The sequence below is a fragment of the Thermobia domestica genome, chromosome 16 (assembly GCF_964235325.1).
Source record: "Thermobia domestica chromosome 16, izTheDome1.hap1.1, whole genome shotgun sequence".
NCBI classification, from domain to species: Eukaryota; Metazoa; Arthropoda; class Insecta; order Zygentoma; family Lepismatidae; genus Thermobia; species Thermobia domestica.
In genome coordinates, this window is record NC_137469.1 from 129,762,713 (window position 1) to 129,789,875 (window position 27,163).

The 27,163-nt window shown below is 36.1% G+C and overlaps 1 protein-coding gene across 1 annotated transcript in view; it reads right to left on the minus strand.

Annotated features, from left to right (window-relative positions):
• LOC145673413 (putative phosphatidate phosphatase) overlaps positions 1–27,163 on the minus strand; it is a 62,446-nt gene that overhangs the window by 14,219 nt on the left and 21,064 nt on the right. Inside the window, exons 2-5 of the mRNA XM_081743099.1 lie at positions 22,884–23,035; positions 15,907–16,211; positions 14,115–14,172; positions 7,600–7,776 (exon numbers count right to left, since the gene is read on the minus strand). Coding sequence (XP_081599225.1) covers positions 7,600–7,776; positions 14,115–14,172; positions 15,907–16,211; positions 22,884–23,035 — 692 coding nt within the window. The remainder of the gene's footprint in view (positions 1–7,599; positions 7,777–14,114; positions 14,173–15,906; positions 16,212–22,883; positions 23,036–27,163) is intronic.

The window sequence follows — 27,163 nt, forward strand, 5'->3', positions numbered from 1 at the left end:
TGTCTCGTATCTCATCGAAATTCTGCTTCGTCTCGTCTCGTGGGCAGCCCTAAAAGTTATCCTACCTCTTGATTCCAGGGTTGAATTCAGGGGGTAGCCCGGGGGGGGGAATTTCCCTCCCGAAGAAAATTCATTCCCCCCCGGAGAAACTCAAAAAATTCCAGTCACAAAATGTAGAAATTACTTCATATAATTATTTACTTTCTTTCCGTGCACGTGCAGTCGAAATCCAATCTCTCAATATACATATAAATGACGCAGACCCATTCTATATAAATATTAAACATGTAACATCTAAGATAGAATACCAAATAGGCAATAAAACTTGTATTTCTTAACGCTATGACCGAGTTTGGCAGAACATGAAATTGTCAACTGTTGAAGAAAGGTTTGTATTTTAGTAGGTACTATACTCTTGCCCTATGTTGTATATTAGTAGGTAGCACTAGCACACGTTGAGATAGGAAAGGAAAGATAGGGAAGATCTTTCGATCGTTCCATATGATCTCTGATGTCAACAGACTTCAGTTCTTGAAAATATACAGTTCTTGCATTATTTGAAATAGGGCACCTAAATCCCATTTCTCGCATCGGAAGTAACAGACGTAAATGTGTTTTACAATTGTTAAAGTAAACACACCTTTCTTTAATTAAAAATAATTCAGTTAAAGGGAAAGATTCAGAGGGCGTCATTTAGAGGAATCAGGAAGGAACAGTTATCCCTCCTGGATTAGAGACTTATATAGAATTTATCAATATGGTAGTAGTATATAAGTGAAAGATTGCTACTGAAGGTGATGAAGACCCTGCTCAGAGCCGTGCCATGGGGGAGGGGAAAGCGGGGCGACGGCCCCGGGCGCCGAAGTAAGGGGTGCAAAATTCGGGAGGAAAAAGAAAAGAAAAGAAGAAAAGAAAACAGAGGAATAAAACACATGTGCACATATTATATAAAATGAAAGGAAAAAAAGTAATGAAAAGTGCTCAAAATCAAGGAAAAGCATGGTTTACTTCTTAAAATTTTCTCACCTTTCGCGGCTGGTCTGTCGACCTCACTCATATATACGAGGGTGCCGTCGTATACTCTCGCGCCAAGCGTTGATTTTCCACGACACGGCACTAATCCTACTGAAGATTTCGTAAACTAAACTATTGATGTGTATGCAGTGAAGAAACCAAGGCTAATAAGCTTGATTTAGAATCAGAAGTGTGAGAAAGAATGATAACTTTTTGTTAAGATATTTCTGTGTGTTTGTTTTAGGACAAAAAATATTTGAGTTAATTTAAATCTTTTTAAAAAACTTCTACATTAGTAACAAACAGTAACTACTGAATATAGGAAATAGTAACAAAAATAGCTACTGTAAATAGCAGTTAAAGTTGAGTGTAAAATATTTTTGCCAGTCTTTATTTAATGCTTTAGATGAAATCAAACGATTGTTTTTTTTAATTATAATTTCATATTGAATATTTATCAGCAATTAGTCTCAATATTAGGTAAGATGTGTATGTGAATGGAATTGTTAAATATGCTGCTTTCTTGCAAAAATACAGAAAACAACCCTCCCCCCGAGGAGTTGACATTTCCCCCCGGGTGAAAATGTCTGAATTCAACACTGCTTGATTCTTGTGACCAATTTGATGTAGAAGACGATTCTCAGTATAGCCGGTGGTAAATATGCTTATGAATACATGGAGGAGAACATTATTTTATGAATTTAGACAGTGGTGAAATGAAGAAACAAATCAATTCCACTAATCTACGAAACCACAAATTCAGAGAAGTTACAACCTAAACACGAATCGAAAATTAGGATGATTTGACAACAGATGAAACCTATAAAGAAACATTGTTTCGTTAAAAAAATTCTATAGTCCATGTGACCAATTCGGTCAATGGCTGTAATTGACACTAAATTTGCCGACAGAAGAAATAACAGTTGAATATACTGATTGTAACTAGGATGATTAGCTGTAATGATTTTAACTTCGCAAAAGTAATTTAGCTATCTTTCTGTAACGTGTAGGACATCTTTGAGCACGATTAAGTGTAGTAACCCAACGTTGCAGTAAAGTGACAAATCCTGGCAGTCCACTGAAGGGATGTGCAACCTTGCAGTCTAGATCAGCGTCTACAATTCGATGGTTGTTGTAGATGGGGGATCCTTGACGTAACTGGATTCGTTCATGAAACCCCAAATGTGCTCGATAGAGTTTATGTAAGGAGATCTAGAGACAAACTCATGCACTGGGAGTGTCCAGAAAGTTCCTCAAACAAATATCGACAATTGCGGCCCGGTGACCTGACGCATTATCATCCTCGAAAATCCTCTTTGTTGATAGTGTCCACGAAGACCGTAAAGGGCTGGAGATAGTCACCAAGCAGCTGAACAATGATGACCAGTACATGTCCGGTTCAAACGGACTAGAATGTCCAAACCATGCCATATAAACACGACCCACACCATAATGAAATCAACACTAACTTGGAGAGTGTCTTGTTGACAACTTGGATTCATGGCCTTATGGAGTCTGTGCCATATCTAAACCCTACCAACTACGTACCAACTGGAAACGTGACTCATTTGACCTCGCTACAAGTTCCAATAATCTAGTGCCAATCCAATGTTCCGAAGTTCACCTGAGTCATCGCTGCCGGTGGTCACTGGTAAGTAGCGGCAGCATTACTCGATGAAGACCAAATTTTGGTAAACTGAGACGCATTGCTGGGACATCCTACATTGATTCGTGCTGTTAGTTTACTCATTGCTACTTGTCGATTTGCCGGACGAGTCTGCCCAGACATCGCTGGCTCCAGTCATTCAAAACACATAAGCGGCTACTGCATTGCCCCTAATGGGTAGTAATGCCTCCAAACTGGTACTCGTGGTCTACCCTTCACACTGTAGGGCGAGAAAAGCTCTATGTCCAGGTGACTACCGAGGTCGAGTGTCTTGATTCGTCTAACATCAAAATATCCCACGCTCAAACGCTGCTAACAATCGTCGGGTTGCTATCATCATTAGTGATGAGCGCAAGAGTCTTGGTCTTGCAGTTTTTGCAAGTCTTGCATGCAAGACCAAGACCACGAATCTCGATGCAAGACCAAGACCAAGACCAAGACCAAGACCAAGACCAAAACCAAGACTTTTGCGCAAGAATCTTGCACAAGTACAGATCAGTGGTAGAGCGTTCACACCTGGTGCTGGGGGCACAAGTTGGATCCCAGTTTGCACTATGGGAGCTTTTTTGGTAGATAGAGACCATGTGCGTAGGTTTTCTCGGGATTTTCCCGTTTCCTCCTACTTTTTTCATTCCACCATTTCATTCATTTCTCATCATCACTATCTCCCTTAGCCTCGGTGTATAATCGTGGCACGTAAAACTAGATATTACACTATTTCAAAACATATTAGTGATGTTCTTCTTCCAAAACTAAAAAGGAAATGTAGTATTGAACATCAGTAATTCCGTACACCATAGGTGCCACTACATGGGTATGGTCTTGACTCCAAGGATCAAGCATCCGTTAGAAAATTTTAATGTGTGCTGAAAAAATTAATATCGAAATAATATTTTCATGACATTGACAAAAACGTAGTGTATGTGACTAGTGATGGGTAAATTCCCGGGAAGATATTTTTCGGGAATATTCCCTGGGAATATTTCCGGGAAGATTTCCAGAATGGGAATTTATCCGGGAATTTATGTTCAATCAGAAAGAAAATTGCATTCTGTTACTATATTATGATTTCAAAGTTGAATTAATTTTTATATCACAGCATATTATTACTGTTGTCTACAGAGGATTCTTTAAAATGTATATTCTGAACGGTACTATGTTACTTTATTAACACTTTACTATATTTAGAAAGTACGCATAAATGTATATTTATTTACAATATGTTCTATCAATTAAATATGTATGAAAAATTATAGTAAATTATATAGTAACAGTTTAAATTTATATGTAAGTGGATTTGCTCAACCTCACTCTATTGCTGATATTATAAACACAATGTTATAAACTAATTAGATTGGGTAAATGCTAGAAGATACATGTCTCACCAATTTATCAACATTTGCTAGATACTTACTTATCTTTATATTTTAGCACGTAACATTGCCATACACGACCTTTTATTCTACCTATTTCTCGAAATTCCATACGTTAATTCACATGTAAAAGAAGTCCGAGTACTTCTTCAGAAATTTGAGTCACAGAGAGGAGACAGACCGACGTCTATTACTAATAGTGGTTCAGGGTTTATTAATAGTACTTCATCTCTATTTCTACATAATTCTAAATTACTTTACAAAATGGTTCCTTTTCATCATTTGTAAATTAGTGCTTTGCTAATTTTGGCTGTTCTTTAGCATTGGGGGCCACTTTTGCACCTACTTTTTTGCAATATTCTATTCCGATGCGTTTGTTTTATGGTTTCATACGTTGAATTACGTTACCAACATTAAATTCAGACAACGTTGCAGAGCGAGCATTAGCGAATGAAGGTGGGTTAGAGCCCCGTATGGCAAGTTGTTTTCTATCTTCGTTACCAACAATTCACTTTCTTTTCTTACATAAATCACTTCCACCTACCTTTCCGTTTTGTATAAATCCCCTACTGCCCTAAAAAATATGTTCGATACTTTCTTGACTACTTGAACATCACTATCAACTCAGTTCTTCCATAAATCATCCTACTTTTTGCTAATTTTGGCCCCCCAATTCTAAACAATTACCTTACTTTTTAGTGCAAATGAAAGTGGAACAAAAAAATTATATTATTAGTTACATAAAGTACCGTCAAAGAATTTTAAATTTTTTAACTTCCAAATTCTTTAAAACTCAAAAGTAAATCATAATATATTAAAATAAAGTAGTTAGTCATATTGTTCTTATAATTTGGAAGATAAACTAAAGAAATGGAAATAAATTCCTTCCCGGGAATTTATAGGCCAGGGAAAAAAAACGGGAATATTTCCATTTTTTAAATTCCTTCCCACCGGGAATATTCCCACTGCCCATCACTATATGTTACCACAAGTTTGATTTCATAGGCGGGTGTTTATACGTTGAATAATTGTTTATCAATATAACTTTTAGCCTCCTCAGGTATATGACACACGAGGATTGAGCGATATAACATTATACAACAATAAATAATCCATATTCAAAAGTAAGAGTGATTTTGAACCGTTATTTTAAATAACTTGGAGTTTGATGCTGTGTTTTTGTATTTCTAATATATATCAAAAGTATTTGTATAAATTGAGTTTACACAAAAGACATGGACAGTTGAGTCGTTTTCAGTTTTCAATCGAATTGTTCTGAAATATTAAGAGTTTGATTATTATCGTTATTATTTTAATTTTTCTCCCTCTTTTTTTGGCCAATACTGCTAACATATCATCATCATCATAGCTATTCTGTCATTATTGGCAGATCACTTGTTGCAACTCAGAAGTTTCGATGTACGGTGGTCCTCAGCTAGTCTCTTCGTCTTGACGTAACAATTTTCTGTTTTAATACTTTTCTTCAACTACAGTCTCCTTTACCCCCCCCTCTCTCTCTCTTTAATTCCACCGTTCCCTGATGGATGTCCCTAACAATAAATTTCCTCCTCAGCCAATGTCCCAACCAGTTTCTTTTCCTCCTCTTAATTACATCTAAAATTCTTCTTTTCTCCCCTCCTGCTACTATTTCTAACACTTTCTCATTCGTTTTCCGTTCAACCCAGCTAATTCTCTCCTTTTATCGAAAGCCTCCAATATATTTTTCATCCTTTTGCGCAGTGTTTATGTTTTTGTTCCATAGAGTACATATTGGAATCAGTAAAACAAAATCTCAATACAAAGATTAGCTCATCTCGGTTGAAAATTAAAAAAAAAAACACTGTTAGAAATAATTTCTTAAATTTGAGAAATCATTTTTTATCTGTGCACCGAGGCAATATTTTCTTAGAAATGAGATTTGGCAATCTTCATTCATAAGGAAAGTAATAGAATATTTTCTCGTTTCACTTTATACAACCTCATATACTTTTCTTCAACTCTCATTAATGAGAGTTTCAAACTCTTGTTTCTAAGAAAAGATATTCTCGGTGTACAGATAAGAAACGGTTTTTTAAATTTAAGAAAGTATTTTTAACAGTGTATCTGACGCCTTTAGAGCGTAAAAGTAATTTAGCAATTCATGGTATTTCAGTAATCTGTGTCGTCTTGATTTTCTTTCATGCGTCTCAGGGGTATCCTGCCCAATTTTTGGAAACCAGTGGAGTATTGAACATGTTAAAAATATATAAAAAGATTACGAAACGTTGTAATTTATCTTATAAGTAGTGAAGCGCGGGTACTCATTGGAAAAAATAAAGGTTATCGCCTATGTTTTACACTATCATCATACTTACACGAAGGTAAACTATATTACATTTAGAAACATACAGTGTATTTCTGTTACTATTGGCGTATTGTAGAATTTATCCAGAATAAAATTTACTTATGAAAAACATAAAATTTCATGGAAGTAAGACTCGCAAGACTCTTGCAGCAAGACCAAGACCAAGACTGGGTGTGCAAGACCAAGACCAAGACCAATTGTTCCAGTGCAAGACCAAGACCAAGACCAAGACCACCCCGGTCTTGGCCTTGGTCTTGCATTTGCTCATCACTAATCATCATGGTACACGACATTTCATTGCACTCACAAAGCTCTAGCTGACTGCAGTAAAACTATTTTGCGCCGTTCGACCACTTTTCCACAATGTTTCTGCGACGCCAAATAACTCCCTACCTTTATCCTATGACTTTCGACACTTAAGTGTATGTAATACATTGTTCATTTTAGACTTTTACTTTGAATACTTTATATTAGCTACTTTATGAAATAGAAAATCTTAATTAAAGCAAAATTTCTATCTTCTTCTCTACTCTGGTGGTCTCAGTTCTATCATCCAGTGATGTTTTAAGAAGGTGATCCGGGGGAAAATTTTCCTTAGGGAGCTATGAAATTCTCTCGGGGTATTTCTTCGATCGCGTTAACCCGTGTTACATGTATTTTGACAGTACTACTACCTCCTGTTTATTTATATTACCTGCCCCAGGGGAATCTTCTTAAATCATCACTGCTCCCAACAAAAAGCACAGCTATGTCTATGCAAAATAGGAAAGATTTCTGAGTAAATTTTAAAACAGTACTACAACGTATATGTTAATATGTACGAGTAAACAAAGGATCGTTCTATCAGGATAAGAGCTATTCTAATGTAACTTCCTCCATATTAACTCTGGAATTATTATTAAGTAATTAATATTTTTTCTGACCAGAGTATGCACTTCTTCATGAAAAATAAATCGTTTCGTAACAGTTTCCATAACGTAACGTTAACTTCTCAGATACATATTAACGTGTGAGGAAGATAACGTTACGTTATGGAAACTGTTACGACAAACTTTTAATTTTTAATAAAGAACATACTCTAGTCACAAAAATATTAATTATTTAGAGCTATCCATCTTTGAGTGAAATAGGGATGAATACAAACTTACTGTACCTGGCATAATTACTTGGTACATTTCAATATAATAGCAACATAAACTTACGGTAATAATAGCTGAGCCAGCACCAATTAGTCCTCCAGCCAGGACATCACTCAAATGATGCATGTTATCCATTACACGTGATAACGCAGTAAACCACGCCATCATTAGAAAAATAAATTGTAGCGTATGACGCATCAGAATGGAGCCTCTCCATGTCATTCGCACTTGAAGATATATCTGAAATATAATTAGTTTTGTTTTACAATTTTATATAATGTGACTTCTTTAAAAATTCTCTCGAACTGTTATTCGTTCAATAAATCTATTAGACATTATTATTAATTGAATAAATAACATTTATAAACAAAATTATGGGTTTCTATGGAAATGCGCTAATCGATAATAATTCAACAGTCAACTAACTAACTAACTCTATGGTCTATGGAACGTAGAGATTCAACGCCTTGTTCACAAATGCTCTCCATTGACTTCCGTCCTTAGCCAACTGGATCCAATTTCTAGTTTCGTATTTCAGCGAGGTACATTTTAATATTGTTCTCCTATGCACTGCTAGTTCTTTCTAATAGTGTTTCTCCGATTGGGTTTCCAGTCAGAATTTTCAAATCGGTCCTACCTTCTACCATTCTGGCTACATGGCCTACCCACCTCAGCCTCCTATACTTAATGACCTAACAAAGCGTAAACCGTGTAAATTATGCAGCACCTCGTTACGAAATTTCCGGAATTTCCTGTTCAAGTCGCTCTTGGATTCGAATATTCGCCTCAGTACTTTATTCTTCAATACTTTTTGTCTGTGGTTTTCCCTTAAAGTAAGCGACCATGATTCGCAGCCATATAGTACAATAAGGATAATTATCGTTCTATACATTTTAAGGTACAAATTCTTCGACTGAATTCGAGAAGACAAATTAGTTTGGATTTAATAATAACACGAATTCCCTGTTTCCAATCAATATTATTTTCTTTGTGTATATATTTCGGTCTATTAATGCTGATCCTAGATATTTGGAAGTATCCACTTTGTCAAAACTATGATGTCACATTTTAAGAGTCGATGATGTACAGTGTTATGCGGTCACGGCGAGGTTTTATGATTTAGTTTTTCTGGATTTACAGTAGAGTCCGGAAAACTCGGCCTGACGTTGACCGAGGGGCGGCCGAATTTGTGAAAATGCCGGTTATCGGGAATGGGGTTAAAAAAGAATACGTATGAGTGTTTCCTCAAAGTACAGTACTGTACTTGTGTGTATTGGTTGCTTAAGAATACAACAGAGAATAAACTCCCCAATTACCCTTAAACAAAGAAAAGGTGTGTACTTTATGAAGGCATAGAGCCTTTACTATACATGAAAATGAAAATTAATGAATATACACTGTACAGTAATTTAAATGATAAGACAGAACTCACAAAAATACTTTATCAAGGCACAGAGCTGTCTATAATGAAAATTAACTAGCCAACTTTACAAAAACTAGCTACTCGGACACACGCATGCGGGCAATGACTTATAATGGGTCTCCGAGCGGGGATTTTTGCCCTGCCAGGGCATGTCCGAGTATGCCCGTATTTCCTTATGTTGTCCTCGTATCAACCCTATCAGATTTACATGATTAGCGTACGCCATAACGTGGTGGATGCCATCAGCTCTAGGTCCTGGCTACTATCTTTGATTTTCCTTATAGCGTATCCAAGAACGAACTTAAACAATAACGACGACAACGCACGTTCTTGTTTCGGGCCATTCTCGACATGAAATCTCATGGACAAGTATTTTGCTATGGGGACTATACTTTTTGATTCTCTTAAATACACTTTAGTGAATCTAGCTGGCTTTCTTGGTATACCAAAGTGGATAAGAATATTGTAGAATGTTTGCCTTCTAACAGAGTCGTAAACCTCTCTAAAATCAATAAATAATTAATGTACCAGTTTATTGTATTTTCATTAGGCGGCGCCAGGATTTTGGTAATGTAGGTGCAGGCAAGGATGGGACAACACATTCTAACATTGTTGCCAGAACGCTCTGCTCTATTGAGTCTTAAGATCTCAAAAACAGTCTCTAAATTTTTCTATATAATAAAAAAGAAACTAGAAAAGCATTGTATGATAGCAAGTAACTTATGAGAGACATACGAAGTCACTCAAATATATCCAAACATAGGAAACAATAAATATATAAACGAGAAAGGATTATTGTAGGAAAACTGAAAATCGAAGTTAATGTGGGAGCAACTGCACCCATTGTGGCACCGCCTATGTTTCCATGCGTAGAATGGTAAGTATCTGGTCGACAGTTGACTGACTTCACCTAAATCCGTGCTGATGATTTCCAATAATTTTATCTGCATATGGGGTCAAGCTTGCTAACATAGTATTTGAGAGGATTTTATAAGATATTCAGAAGAGAGAAATACCTATATAGTTATTACAATCAATTTTGTATTCTTGCTTCTGAACTGGGACGATTACTCTCTCTATATACTTTTCTGGTAATTCCTTCTTGTTCCGGATGAGGATAATTCAGGGCCGGCGCGAGGGGGGGGTGTCGAGCCGTGCCACCGCCCAGGGCGGCACGTCTAGTGGGTGGCAAAATTTGGAAAAGAAAAGAATAGTATGACAATATAATAGTTCGTAATAGACCCATATGAAAAAATAATTTTTTTTTCACCTGAGAATATAATTAAACTTAATTCACTCACATTCACGAAAATACTCACTCAGGAAATTCAAAGCATTCCCCCTCATTTTCTATGATCAAACTACTAGACACAGGTATCTCGTTCAAGATTTCCCTTGCAGCGGCGTACATAAGATTTTCAACTAGGGCGGCTAAGATTATCAAGCGTCTTTTATATTTTTTCTATTCAGCAATATTCTAACGCTCCACTCCAAGTATGCAAAAGGTACAATCCCACTTGAGACAGGCGGTTCTAGCCTACAACACCTAGAGACATTTAGGTTCTAGCAGCGAGTTTTTAACCAATTTACAAATTCTTCATATCTTATCAACAATATATATTTTTAGAGAATACGTTATATATAATTGTTTTTATATTTAAGCAATATAAGTTTGACAGCGTCATGGCCGAACACATTAAAAGAACCATGGGAGGACAAAATAAATACCACCTTTACCAAGGAAAAGATGTTCAAAATGAAATTATTTCAATTCTTAGTGAGTAAATTGAAAGTAAAATACTGTCTTTGTTGAGAGCTCCAACATATTTTAGTATAATACTAAACTGTACACCAGATATTTCTGGCACAGAGCAAATGACAATAACCGTTTTGTACAAATTACATACAGTAATGAAGAATGCTTTGTAAAAATTTCCGAACACTTTCTTGATTTCGTACTAGTAACAGACACTACTGGTCTAGGACTGACAGAAGTAATAATTAAACAGCTAAAGGAAATGAACTTCCTATCGAAGACAAGAAGGGTCAAAGATATGACAATGATTCCAATATGAAAAGCAAACATTCAGGTATTCAGAAGAGAATATTAGAAATAAATTCCCAAGCCTTTTATGTTCCTTTACTAAACTTTGTCGTTAATGATGCAACCAGAACACCTCAGTCCACCGTTTCATTTTTTGTATAGTTAAAAAAAGTTTACGACTTCTTTTCTGTGTCAGTTCAACGTTGGGCCATATTAAAGGAACATATTAGCAGCCTCACTTTAAAACTATTCAGCACCACACGGTGGGAGAACAGAATTGATGCTTTAACTCCACTTAGATATCAAATAGGAGAGGTTTATCATGCCTTACTTCAAATAAGTAATGACAATACAACAGACAGAATAGTCGCCTGCGATTCTCTATGCAGCAAACCAGCTGCGTGGCTTTACTTTCTTTGCTCACTCGTTATCTGGTATGACTTTTCACTCCACATAAACATAGTAAGCAAAAGTCTCCAAGGCATTGATTCTCATGTTTCGGTTGCAGTCGGGTTTCTTCAAAATATATCTAAATACTTTGAGAGGAGCAGAAATTATGCAAAGTTTCAATCTTACTTAATTGATGCGATGGATTTGGCATCAGTATTAGATATGGATGATCCACGGATAGGTAATACAGTACATGCTCGAAGTCGAACGAAGAAGAGACAGTTTCAGTACGAGGCAGAGGATGAAGCTATTGAAGATCCGCAAAACAAAATACAAGATCGATTTTTATTACCAACTTCTAGACATCATTGTGTTAGCTTTAAGAGAAAGGTTTGAGCAACTTAAACATCACAGCGAGTATTTCGATTTTATTTACGATATAAGTAATCTGAAAGATATGCCTCCTGAACTTTTGTCTGAAAAGTGCCTGTGTTTTAATACGCGAAGAATCGAAAGACGAACTGAAACTATTATTGGCTATAATTTAAGCCTAAAAGTTCAACAAAAGAGACTAAAATTAATTAAGAAATATGACTTTGCCCCCAATGTCAGTGTTACAGTTATGATTTTGTTTACCTTATCAGTAACAGTGGCAAGTAGAGAAAGAAGTTTTTCGAAACTTACTCTAAGCTTATTAAAAACTGTCTACGTTCTTCCATATCTGAAACACGCTTAGGTGGTCTAGTGATGATATCAATGGAACACGAATTGGCTGAAACATTGGACTACGCGAATGTGATAAAGGAATTTGCTCATATCAAAGCAAGAAAAGTTTTTTCAAGTAAAGTATGTAAATTTTGTGTATTTCTATTGTATTTTAGTACGCTATAAGGCTTAGGCTAATCACTTACTTTTGCCATAATATCTGATTCACTATATTATCTTCATGCTCCACATTATTGGAAACACCTTTTGATATAAACTAAGCTTAACAATTAAAATTCTTAGTCGGACTAAAGCATATATATTGTTTTTAATTTTCTGTATACCCTGCTGTATATCACGTACAGCGAAATCGATCATACTGAATATTGTGTCATGTATGGAGTCGTTTAAATACTGTATTACGTAAGCATTCGAGAGAGGTAGTTCAATTTTTTGTTTACTTTTCCTTTTCATACATATTTTTAAATATGGTATCTTACTTTTTCTTAATACCTGACCTTTCTCTGTCAAAATAAGGTTTGCGGATTAAAGAGGCGGCATTTGAAAGTACCGCCCAGGGCGGCAAAACTGCTGTCGCCGGCCCTAGATAATTAATTTGTGTACCAGAACTTCGTTTGCCAATTTTTTCTCTCCAGCTAAACTTGACTGAGCAGGAATTTGGTCTACATCTGGACATTTCTGTTTCTTTAATTTCTATATAGTAATTTTCAATTCTGCCCGGTTAAGTTGTAGAAAATATAGTTCTGTTGTGTATATATTTTTCACTTTCTTCATGAAGATTAATTTTGGCTGAATGTCGAGCTTCCCATTCATTCAAAGTGTTATTTGTATCAGTTAAAATTGTTCCGTCCAGTTTCTTTAATATATAATCGCGAGGTTGGTAACCTTTGTTAGATTCGTTGATACCCGTATACGTTTTTTATTTCTATTACCATCTTCAAGTTCGATAATTTTAACTTTCAAAAAATCACGCATCTTTGTTCTAAAAGTTTTAGAAATTTTTCGCCTGATATAAAACAAATTTTGTTCTGTTCCATCGTCCTGGTTTTGTAGTCAACGCAGTTTTGCCTGACTAAGTTAGTAATAGTAATTTGAAGAAGAAGAATGAACAGCTAACATGTTCCTGAAAATCGTTTTACGGAAAGACAACAGTAAACAAAAATATCGACATTATCAGTAAAAAGCTCCTTCATGGCGAAGCGGTGAGCGTATCCGCCTTTGGCTTGGGAGACCCGGGTTCTATTCCGGACGGGAGCTCATGTGGTTTAAATTCCACATTAATCAGTAGGTCCACGTCTCATATAGTCTCGCTGCTGAAAGGAACGTTAAATTTAACTCAACAACATTATCAGCAAAATTTAATATCAAATAAAATCATAAATCACGAAAACTTTGCGGGTCGCCATTTGGAGAGCCCTGCTCTAGAAGATTTCGCATTACAATTTCAGTCATCGTGCGCAACTCGCAATCTCTCTCTCTCTCTCTCTCTCTCTTCGTATAATATTTTCAGGCACTATGTTCAACTATATGTCGCTGTGTGTGTGTGTAAAAGAATGAAAAGAAAATTGTTTCTAGTTTAGACTCAGTTTCTTTGGTTAGAAGCAAATTCGTGTAATTTAATGTTTAAGAGATAGGCTCTTGGAGATCACATCAGTATTAATGCTTAGAAAACAGTCTTTTCCTCTTGATCAGTTTCGTATGAAGGTTCTCAGAAATTGGAACGAATTCCATAAGTATAATAAGTATAAATAGCCTACACGTAGCTCAAATACACGTAAAAAGTTAATACATGCTTAATTGAAACAGAACAGCCTTTATGAATATACTTGTCAGCTCTCATTATGGGTGGCATGTAGAGAGAAGAGGGGAAATATACTCATTGCATGGGTTCGAGCATGTTTTGAATTGAAAGCATGTTATTCTTGAGTGCATAAAAGTTCTAGGTTAATGTAATTCTATAGTATCATAGTAACAAAAAAAACAAAAAAAACTTACCGTGATAAATGTAAAACAGAAGAAGCTGAAGGAAGCATGACCAGAGGGAAAAGATAACCTAGAAAGTAAATTTATTTTAAGTTATTTAAGCATTTTAGTTACATGCATGATACAGAAACATAACTATATGCTCAGAAGAGATTGATTCAGAAAACTACGAAGGATATATTCACAATTATTATGTTAGAACCTACTCGTGAAATCATAATTTTTAGACGTGAGCAGCGGTTGAGACGTCAGCAGTTGCTGCTTAAAAAATCATTCACCGTACTTTTCATCATACTTCGTGTATATATATGTATATATAGAAAGAAAGAAAAGTGTTGTATTTGTTACTTGGTTTATGGTTCCTTTTACTTGTCTGCTAGTTTACATTTAGGCAACCAGTAAAACGTGTATAACAAGGCATATAACTTTTAGGAGTTTGATAAGGCAGTTAGATAACCAAAACTACTATTGTAATATGGTGATTGCATAACGCACACTGCCTGAAAATAATTGCAATACCTCTTTAACCAATTAAACCAGACAGCCTCGGACTGAATCTAGAACTAAAAGTACTGGATATTGCAACTACATTTCTTCATTGTAGAATCCACTACGGGAAAACGTAAGTGGCACTGAAAAGTCATATCAAGTCAGAAAAAGCGAAATTTTCCCTTTTTTCCTCCAAAACACTGCTTTTTATGTGGAAAAACCTTCATTCAAAATAAAAAGCTGGCTTTTTGGATGTCTATGTTCCTCCACAGAATAGATTGCAAAACTCTCTTGTAGCTAAATTGTTAGCGTACTCAACTCGTTTTTGGCGCAGAGAAGTAAGTCAGTTCCCGGTGGGAGTACAAGTAATTCAGAACCCACGTTAAGCTGCTAGTTCATGTCCCATATAGTCTTGGTACTACAGAGAAGGTTTAACTCCAATCTAATCTATAAACCGATGGATGTACATTTGGCGAATACAATCAGAAGTCTATAATCTAGTCTGTTTGCTTTTGAGCATAGGGCTGTTCTGCCATGTGCACTGTATTCGGGAGATCCCGTTCTTACCATGTATGGAACAATCACTAGAAAGGCTATGAGTTCATTATTTTGGCGGGACATTCCATCGAATAGTGTAGACATTGTTTCGTACCCGGGCTGGATTAACCCATCGGGTGGCCCGGGGCTAGAAGAAATATGTGGTCCCTGCTGACTTCATCTAATACATTTCTGTGAAAGTACAGTAGGAAAATTAAGGACATATGCTTCATATTGTTGGTCATATTTTATCTTATGATGATTGTATCTTCATGGTTCTTTTTAGATAGCCAGTTGAGATTTTGATCAGAGTAGAGACGCCTGTCCACCCGGAGGCCCGGTGCTATAGTCCCCGTAAGCTTCCCTTAATCCGGCCCTATTTCGTACAGATGATGGAACTTACCATAGTTGCATGGCTTCAAGTTACATATCTAACGGTAAGAATGACCAACCACCAAAGGGAAAAGAGAATCTCTTCTGAGTTCAACAACCAAAATTTAAACATAATTGGGACTGTGGAAAACAACGTGAGATCCCACTTTTCACTACGTAATCTCTCCGGAAGTTGGAACAGGTTTTGCGTGAGAAGTGATCAAGCAGAGCACTAAATATAATCCAGATTTTTTTTATCACACTTACCTCCACGCCATTAAGTATAACAATTTTTTCTCTTACGAGATGTTCACATTATGTTGTCCAATCTCTGTGTCAGTTAGAATCTATTTCTACATGTACATGAATAGATGTTTGTACAGGACAATTAATAAGAAAAACTTACCTCATCTCTTTTAACAATTTTTCATTCGTTCCTTGACAAACGTCGCGAGTGATGTATTTGTGACTATTTATGCCATTACATATGTTTTCTTCTGGTTGACACATTCCCCAAAAGTTTGGTCTCAGCCTGCCGACTGTGCACTTGGCAATATCCACTGCAATCTGACAACATAGGACTCCAAAAGCGAAAGCTCTCACCGTACTAAAGATTCGCAGAAGGCAACCATAATAGTGGCGTTTCTTGTCAGTTGTGGATTTATATAAACACTTGTAAGTTTTTTCTCTAATCACTTCAGTCAAAATGATCTGGAAAGAAATAAAGATTATAGTAGTACCACTTTGTCAATTGCTCTTTATCTTTAGGATACAGGAGCATTCCTGAAGTTCTAATTTTGGATGGGAGCACAGGTAATCAATATCATAAGGCTCAGTATTAACTATCACTGGGAATACTTAAGGTTTAAGGGCCAATTTTGAGGTTGAATTGTCAGAAGATAATGTCCTGTGATTGAATGGATTTGAAGGTTTATGAGATAACGCAAGGTACAGTTAAAGAGCAAATCAGGTTGAAATTAATTTTCTCGTGGATAGACATAGTAATGGATGAATGAGTTTCTGTTTCAGTTCTCTAAACACTTAAAATTCACTTTTATTCCTCATACAATTTCGATAATTATAGTGGACAACACAGAATGTTAAACAGTTTATATCCAACACATTCGGTAATGCTGCTGTTTCCTGTGTAGTAGCGTCTGAACAAACCAACGTTATCACCATCGTGATCTGGGCTTGCAGATGGAAGTATTGTGTTGGTACCACTGAAATATCGTCGAAAGTAAACCACTTAATTGGAGATATATTATGGCTCTTTCCCACCAGATTTTTTAGATACAACCGAATAATAAAATAGTAAAATGGTAACCATCGTAGTTATCACAGCCAAGAGTATCATAACAAGGCGAACAAAAATTAGGCCAATATACATATATTTGCTAGTATAAGTAAATGAGGAAATTAGTAGGATGGAAGGAAGATTCTGAAGCGCCATTTCGCTCTTTTAGTGACATCCGTTAGATGGGATCCTAGAGTATGGTGGTAGCCCAGCAACATGCCTGTTTTTATTTATTCTTTAGGAATGATAGGATGAGCTTGGTCTGTTGAAAAGGAAAATTGGCTTCCACTAGTTTGTGTATGAGTCTACTGTGCCAAACCTTATCAAAGGCCTTTTCAATATTCAGGGAAACCTCCAACATGTGTTCTTCAGTGTTAAATTGGTATTTGATTACTTTGGCTCCACAACTCTAAGCATATGGAGGGTAGTGCTGTGGTTTTATCTAAAGCCATGTTGACGCGCGGGAATGATATTTTCTTTCAGGTGTCTTACAAACTGGCTCTGGAGGACGCGTTCTACAATTACACTCAGGTGTATGAGGGGATAGATCAGCCTGTAGCTGGTTGGCTCGGATCTTGGTTTTCCAGGCTTTGGAACCATGATGATGCGGGACTCTTTCCAGGATGGAGGAAGTACCCTTGAATGAAATTTCAATACATTAGAAACTATGTTCTTTTAAAATGCTCCTACTCCCACGGGTACGTGTTCCAATTATAAATCGATTTGAGGTTCAGTGTACAAATGAGAAACTCCCAAAGCGAAGTACAATGTTGTAACGTTGTTGACATACATATGAATAACTGGTAATTACGTCGTTAAGCTGTACATAAAATCATATAAATTTTCATTCATATTACGCAGACAAGTACACACAGAACAGCATATGAATCTTTATCTGACTTTTGTTTCTCTAACTTTCTGACAGCCTTTACGAAATAATAGAGATGCAAGGGCTCGGAAAAAAAACAGCTTTTTGGGAAAAACTCGGTTTTTTCTGCTTCGCTTTTTTGCTTGGGAAATTTTGGGCTTTTTTGAAAATTCTGCTTTAAATTGATAAACCAGATTTTGTTTCGCTTCTCTACAACACAAAAAGTCATTTAATTAGTGGTTGATGCCGATAATAATATAAAACCTCGAAAATAAACCATGAATTTCGAAAAGATATTTCAAACAATTTTACTTCTCAACATATTTACATTGTGAATTCCAAAGGATTAACCAATGCATATAATAAGAATTTTTTTAACCTCCTACATACAAAAGTAAGCAGGGTTGTTTTTGAAAATGCCAAAAATTCGTTTAAACTATTTTTTTTTGTCTTAAACCAGGTTTTTTGATTTAGATATTTTGCTTTATGTATTTATATTACATATTGACAGAAATAAGTTTATTTCGCCTTGGTGTTATTATGCAACAACGGGGTTATGCTGGAAGAGGTCACATAAGCTTAAAGAAGTCCGGTCACTAAATTTCTTAAATTGAGAAACTCCCGCCCTAGCCATCGGGAAAATCCCGTCATTACTCTAAATGTAAAACAATAACGGAAAAAATCCTGTTATTGCTTTCCATGTAAAATTTAATGGTCAACGTATCATAATCAGTACGCTAAAACTGAGGTATTAAATTACAAATTTAGTGCGTACATATCATTGAAAGTACAATATAAGCTAATGTTGGAAGCTACGTAGGCAATCGATAAATTTTGTCAATTTATATCAGTATATTTAAGCAACCTTGGCTTCTTTATAAAACAACAGGCATTCAGGCATGCAGAAATATACAATTTAGTTTCGTTTCGTATGTTCAGGCTTAACATCCTTACGTAATACCGAGGTTATCAAGGAGAAGACTTTCGCTTAAAGTGACATCCGAACCGCTACTTTGTTTACGCATGAAAGAAGGGTTGTGGTTCGACCGAGAATTGAACATGGGATACCTTGATTAAAAGGTGAAAAGGAAATAAAACTAATGCAGATGGTTTGATGTATGGAAACGTCACCATGAAGTTCACACGATTCGCATTTTTCGTACCTTTTATTTTTTTTCGGTTTAAACCAGTTGTTTATTAAAAAAAAGGAAGAAAAATAGCTGGTGTAAACCAGCCAACCCTAAAAGTAAATACTTCTTTTAAAAAAAATACTCAAATAAGTAGCAAAATTCTATGTAGTATTTTTACTTCAAAATATTCCATACCCTCTTTTTGGAACAAAATAAAATTAAAATAAAACATAAGAGAAATACTTAGATTTATATGATACACTTAAAGGCTGCACACCTAGAGCTTTTGGTTTTGTATATTCTTGAAATTCTACAGTTTTATATAAGCACCATCACGGTTTATTCAGTCCTCAAGTTTTCTGTATTTTTAACAAGAGGGATTGAACATGAAGGGTGTGAGATAAGAACATGGTAACCCATAATTTTACTATTTTAAGAAATTAGAAATTTTCTGCTGCACAATCCATTTTGAAAGTCGGAAAGCTGATTTTTCACATAAGTCTATACATGAGGGATTAAACGAAGCGGTATGCGTTGCTGCCTATCTGATGCTGCGTAACTCAGCAATTGAAAATTTGTTAGTTACCATGTTCTTGGCTCACACCCTTCATATCATTATGGAACTCTCCCCACCCCACCAACACACACACACAAAAAAGGACTACGGAATATATTTAAGTTAAGATAAATACAACTGCACAACAAACATGATTGACTGGAGCTTTTGCGCTTCTATCGAGAAGTCCGGAATTCAACTCAGCATTCGACCATTCTGACAAAACTTTTCTTCATTCCATCTATGAAGTAGAAATAGTGCGTGTACTGTGAGTTGGCTGACTTCATTTCTTATTGTTTTTAAATCGTTATTATTACTAATTACCAGCAGTGACGGTTTTGCGAGGGTTAGGGGGGCGGTCTTTCGGACTGAAGCCTGTTCCCCAAAATTACGGAATGTCTAAAACAAACGAAATATCTATTAGTTATGCCTTTACTCATAAGCTTTAAGCTGCCGTCAAATAAAAATTACGAATGTTTAGAAAAACTAAACATTAGTAAGAAAAAAACCCTCCCAAAATACTTTTCTAAATCCGCCACTGATTCTCAGTATAAAATGATCTTCAAGGTTGTATCCGGAAGATTATTGCTAAATATATAAACGAAACGAAATACAGTATTAGTTATGCCTGTACTCATAAACTTCAAGCTACTCCCAAATAAAATTAGGAGATTTTAGAAAATGAAACAATCAGAGAAACCCGTCCCAAAGTACGTTTCTAAATCCGCTACTGATTATTTGTATAAATTAGTATTCAAGGTTGTATCCGGAAAATTATTGCTAAATCGTTGCACAGCTACAGTATAACAGAAATGTGGAAGTACGGTTAGACGGATATATTGAAAAACGTACGCTTTGACGGATATATAGAAAAACGTAAGTTTAACTTCTGCGTTAGAAGCTAGAGTACTAAGCTCTTAGAAATGAAACAGACGACAAACTGAAATGATATCGAGAAGAAAAAAATCGATAACTCAAAAGTTAAAATAAAGTTAAATAGCCTCTAAAATTGCCTCAAATACTACATTCTTCATGTTAGCTTTAATTCGTAAAACATGTGCTCCATTCATCTTGACGGTGAATTGTAGAGCGAAATATGACATTTAGGTCATGGAATTCTTATCTAAGTATAGACTATACTATAAGAAAGCTATTTACATAGGAAAATCATAAAAATGAAAAAGCCAAAATTTCCAAAATTCTCGTTTTTTCCCCCAAAAAGCCGGCTTTTTCTGTGAAAAAAAAACATCGATTCAAAAAAGCCGGGTTTTTTTGCATCTCTACGAAATAATATCTTTACAATCGAAATATTCGTTAAACATTATTATTATTATTATCCTTCAATATTCATCATAAATCATATTCTTCATTACTTTAAATTCTTCATATTACATAACTATTTTACATTATATTCCGTTGAAGCTGTTTCAAAGTTAGTATTACACTTCTGACAAAGTCATCATTACAAATCATAATTGATTCTCAATCCATACGCCTGTAACTTGTCCATCCTACCTGCAGTGTGGATCCTACGCAGTTTGGATTCTACGCAGTTTCGATCGTACGCAGTTTAGGTCGTGTGGAGTCCATGAATATAACCCTAATTTATAGCTGCACAGGTTAAACAACTTAAAGAGAGAGAGAGAAAAAATATATTTTTTGAGCGCATGATTAAAACTTAAATTATTTCAGGGCAACTGCATAGGACCAAAACTGCGTAGGATCGAAACTGCGTAGAATCAACACTGCGTAGGATCGAAACAGGTTTTGAGCTGAATTTTTCGATCGTACGCAGTGACGATCCTACGCCGCATTCCCGCCAATTAGTAGTCAGTCCGGCCCATGTGATTAATGTTGAAACCACGAATGGTGGACTCCTGCCATTTTCGGTTTAAATTTCGCTTCTATCAACGTACTTGATTTCTAACTGTAGCTCCTCTACATCTTGATCAAACTTCATGGTGATTCATCAAATAGCTCTTGAGATTTTCTGTCGTCCAACCGTAGAGACGGATAGCCGGACAGACAAGGAGTTCTGTTAAGCAAAACTCCTTACGAATTGTAGAAAGTTCTAGATGTACACATCATATTATATTTGTAAAGAGATTAGTAAATACAAGAATATAAATGTACACATTCTTTATTGAAGAATCATCCAGAAATTATTTATTTATTTATTTATTTATTTATTGGACACCTATTACAGGAAAAGAATATTCCCATTTACAATAGGCTTACATAATTACAAGCTTTATAAATACTGAAACACACAATAAAAAGAAAAAAATAAAATAAACATGCAGTTAACATCAGGAACATGAGAAAACACAAGTAAGAGATATATTTGTATTAATTCCTCCAATAAGAAATGCAAATATACAAATAGAACCTAGTAAATACATATACAAGGTTTTACGTATGCATGCTTTTAACCCTGGATGAATATTCAGTGAAAAATATGTACGGTACAGTTATTTTCTCGTATTTACCAATTACGAGATTGGTACGTATTCGTAAGATTTACGAAGAGACTTTAATGCTTCATAAAACGAACGGTATCTTCCTAGGGTTAAAATATCGGATTTGTTGTATAGTAACCAGGGGTGTTTTAAGTAATTTGCAATATTTAGCGTCCTCTGCAACATAAAAATAGTATGCATATTGTCCTTTATTATTATTATTATTATTATTATTATTATTATTATTATTATTATTATTATTATTATTATTATTGCAAGAGGGAAAGGTAAAGGATCCGCCACAGCTTTCCATGTTTATATCGATTACCAAAAAACAAAGTGTTAGTAGTTTACCTGATATGATTGCAAGTAGTTAACTGTGAACAAATATAAAACATTAAGATGAAACAATAAGAATATTTCAATTATTATTGTCGCCTTGTGGTAAAAAAAAGAAAAAAAAACATTAACAGTGACTTAAACACTGCGTCTTGCCCGGAAGCAAACTCACCTACATAAATAAAACTTAACCCTCTCACTACGTAGGTATTTTTGTAACGCGAACTACCAAGGAGGTGGGTGCCATTTTGTACTCACATGTTAAGATTAAATATATCTCGCTAAAGAAATAAATTAGAAACTCTCACAAAAATCTAGTCACTGAAGTGAACGGTTCACGAATAAGACTATTTATTATATTGTCAACTAGGAGTTAAACATTTAAATGTCAGTCACATCTCCTACCAACGGAATGGGGGGTAATTTGTACCCTCAAACTTAAAATACCATATTTATGAGGCACACAATCGTTCAATTTGCACGATGTAAGATATACCCTTTAGCTATACATGTTGAACAATAACATTTGTTTTACAATTTTAAAGAATAATAATTACAAAAAACATACTGTGATGGGCAAAAAGTACTCCCCTGTTGGTAGTGCGAGGGTTAACTCTGATAATCATATCAACTAGAAAATTATACAAGAAAAAAAATATTTGTTAAATAATAAAAACTAACAAAACAGTACACTATGAATTTAATACTATTCGTCCATACCTCTTCTTTCTTACCGTAGCAAACGAAACCAAAACGCCGACCAATGCAGCAGTGAGAGTTGATATGGTGTATCCCTCATACGGATATCGAATTGAGTCATCATCACAGAAAAAGCCTCTTTTATATCCTCGGCCAAGAATCTCCAACAATGCGAAAGTAACTCCAACTGAAATGTTAAATAAAGCATATGCATATTTACTGTATATTAGGCCAATATATATATCGCTACATCAAGCTCGTAGTATATGTTTGTGTAAACAACAATGCGTTGCCAAGGATTCTTAATATTTTATTCCACTGTTATTGCTTGGTTTATTGTTTTGAGTTAGTAAATTCACAGTGTGTTGTAATTCTGCAAGCACCAGTGGCATATTATTTTTTCACGTGCTTCCCTAGCCGACTGTTTAAGCTGGTCACAAGAGGACTAGCTCAGGAGAGTAATGTTCCCGGAAGTAGGAACGAAAAACACAGTTCTGATTGGAAGCCTTTATCCATTTCTTGCCACGTTGCATTCAAATAGCAGAAATCAAACTATTGTTCTTGTCGGTTTCATGGTCGAGTGGGCTAGTGCTATATGCTATTAACGACAATCTCTTTTGGCGTGAGTTCAAACCCGGCCCGAGGAAAGTTTTTATTATTTTTTTTTTACATTTTTATAACACTTTTAAATTAAAATAATATGAAAATAATACTCAAAAAAGTGATTTACTTACTTTTGTGCAGATAAGTAGTAGTAGTAGTAGCAACGGGTTAGAAGCCCCGCAGGGCTCGTTTTATTCCCCTTGTACTCCATGATATAAATTTTGTGACCAACTTAAAACAACTGGCTAGGATGGCGCGTAAAACAGCTGGCTAGAGTAGCGCGCAAAAAACGTACTTCCGGGAGCATTACTCTGCCGAGCGGGTCGTGTCACAAGGACGCATGTGATGTTAGATTTACATCGAAGTTTCACACCTGTGTGTCACGTATTATCATGGGAGTCAAGGTGGAACAAAACGAGCTCTGCGGGCTTCTATCCCATTCGCTCGCTCAGATATGTTTCATAAGTAAATCACTTTTTAATCAATAAAGTTGTGTGTGCGAAGTCCTTCCCCCTCCTGGTGTTTCTGGCACCTCCCCCTCTCTATCTCCCAACTAACCCTACAACCCCTCGATTCGCAAGGACCACAATTCTTACTCTCCTGTTGGTTTATAACATCATTGTTTATAAGGGCTATCAGAAATTTTTAGGTAGATGGTGGAAAAAACACAATTTATGCATTATATACAACGTACAATGGAGAATAAGTGTTACTTTAATCTTATTTTAATGATAAAAGCCTAATGATTTTTTTTTAAATAAAACTTTTCTGGGGTCGGGTTTGAACTCACACCAAAAGCGATTTTCATTCCTAGCCCACTCGCTAGTATGTTCAGTACGTGGACCGATAGCATCTGGCGTTTACTTTCCGCTATATGTATGCTACGTGGCGTGAAACGGATAACTTCAACCAATCAAAATCGTGTATTTAGTTCGTATGACTAAGATCTAGCGTGATTAAAATATATGCACAGCAGTGATGCCAGATGCCAATTTGTAAGAAGGTAGTAGACATAATGTGCTACCAATACGCATGAATCACAGGTTTATCAAGTTAAAATCGCCACATATGAAAATCGTAATAAAACTAATACCAATCGTTAGTACTATGTTAGTGCTTGGATAGTGTATATACTCACAAGAAGTTATTAATTGGCGATTCTGGCTTACCATCAAGCAAAATCACCACTTTTATAAATAAGCTTTAGCGAGAACAAAAAACATATCTATCGTTAGTGCTGGGTAGTGCTAGTAGCGCAAAGTTAGTGCTCCTACATACAGAAAGTTTATTAACAAATTAATTCTGGCTTAATATCAAGCTAAAATCGCCAGTTTTGTAAATTAACTTTGCGGAAAACAAAGTAATGTCAGCCGTTAGCGTACAGAAACAACGTTAGTGCTTCTACGTTAGTTACGGGAAGATATTGGGAAATTAAAGTTGTGATTGTGGCTTAACTTCAAGCCAAAATCGCTACTTTTACAAATAAGCTTTGCGGAAAACGACACGGAAGTAAATCATTAGTGTTATATTAGTGTTGGTAACTGTTTCAAGTGCAACGTTAGATTCCTACGTACAGAAAGCTATTACGATATTACAGTGGTGATTGTGTTTTGACATCATGCTAAAATAGCCACTTTTGCAAACAAGCTTCAGTAAAAGCAAAAGAGGTTAATTCGTTAGTGACACGTACGTGCCAGTTTGTGCTATAAGGACAACATTAGTGCACTTACATACAGAAAATTATTAACAAATTAAAGAAGATGAAGTGGACAAAATTGAATGTTTTCGCAATATTTTGCTCTTCGAATTTAACTGAGAATCAAACGCAACTGGAGCAGTAAAAATAATTTGTGTTGTGTATAGAGCTAATGCCATTATAAAGTATGTTCAGTCTACAATTGGCCAATTTCTACTTACCTAAAAATTTAGAAGAATCCATGGCGCCAGGTCCGTAAGCGCTCAACGTGTTTCCCTTGGTTCCTAACAATAGGCCGACAGCGTAATTTATTCTGTAATAGGCTTCTCTGAAGAACTGGGAGGGGAATCTTGTCTCATTCCCTTTGCACAGCTTTCCAAAGTCCTTCCACAGTTGTCACACGCCGTTTTCCCAAAGCCCTCTTTAGCAATCCATATCTACCATAGTCCTTAGGATTTGCATCTGGAGATTTAACAGGTACCTCATTGAAAGGTATCACCTGTATACCACTTGCCCCTTCCATCTCCCTGTAGAATGCGAGGGACGATCGTGAGGTATGTGATGAGGCTTTGTCCATGTGAATGCGCACCAGATTGGTATCATTTCCGTACATTGTTGGAATCTCATGCTTGTAGATCGGCCGCATGATCTTCTCCTGGAAATACTGCGAATTTATTTTGCAGTTCTTCGCCACCCTACGAATCTTCTCCACCTCGGTAACAGTAGGCAGTAACGACCATGAACCCTTTTGAGAAGGATTCTTTACAGACACGAACCCACCTTCAGAAGTTCTTGGCGCCTTTCTCTCGGTACATGGTGGTTCTCGGTTTGCCGCAGTGGAAAGGTAAATCCATGCTTCATCGAGCGTTAGACGTACATCCACCTTTGTTTTGCCAGATAAAGTTCGTACAGCTTCCGGGCGTTACACTTTCGTTCCTTTTGGATGTCATCCGTGAGAAGATGGCCGCGAACTTTCATGACTTTTTCCAGCTTGAGTTGATGGTATAACGTCCGGCTCACAATCCCCAAAGACACTTCAAGACGATTAGCCATACACCTTTGTGTTGGCGGATTTTCTTGCATTGCAATTTTGGGAAGTTCCCTCTGCATGGTGGCCTTGGTGCTTTCCCGGTTCCTACGCAACTTCGTTGGTAATCCAAATGGTGGAGCTTCGTTGCTCTTGTACTTTTTAATAACATTTTTATTCCACTTAAACTGATGTTGCAACCAATCTTCTTGCATTGTTTTCTAATGACAGAGACACTAAAGTGGGCATCATAAAGAGCCGCAACATAGCCTTCCCAAAACCGGCTTAGATCACAGAGCGAAAACCCACACAGTTGGAAACAAATTTACCACAACACTCACAACAATGGTCCTGTTTTGTGCGTTATTGTCGTTCGCGCGGAAAAACAACTCCATTCCCAGAAAACCTCTGCACAACACTGCAGGACGTCACGAGCCAGGTCGGGTGAGTCCATTCTCCCCCGGGGGGGAGGAATGAAATAGGCCAAACGTAAGCTGAACAGCCTCTGTACAAGAAGCATGACAAGGAAATGTTTTTCTCGCTTCCGGGGAAACCAATTTGATTTAACTATAATTCCACCGTCAAGACAACCGTCAGACTTCGACCAAGATCATTGATAACTTTTTCACGATAATCCCGATTAAACAACACGGGAACAGGCAGAAGTTACGAATTGTGAGCAGTCAACGGTTGAGCGTCATTTAAATTATGTTTTACAATGTGTTAATTAACTGCGTCTGTGTTTGCACTAGTCAATGATTGTAATACTATAAACGTAAGTGAATGAAGATACAAGTCCATGCTTAAAAAAATAGTAATCCCTTGTATGTTTTCTGCGAAGTAAACAAATATTTGATTTTCAATACATCGCACTATATTAATGGCATTTTTCTGTTGGTATGTTGCAAGTGTCACACTGGTCACCTTTGGGGTCCAAGACCTATAGTAAGAAACACAGCGGCATATAACAATACTATATTGGTACAGCG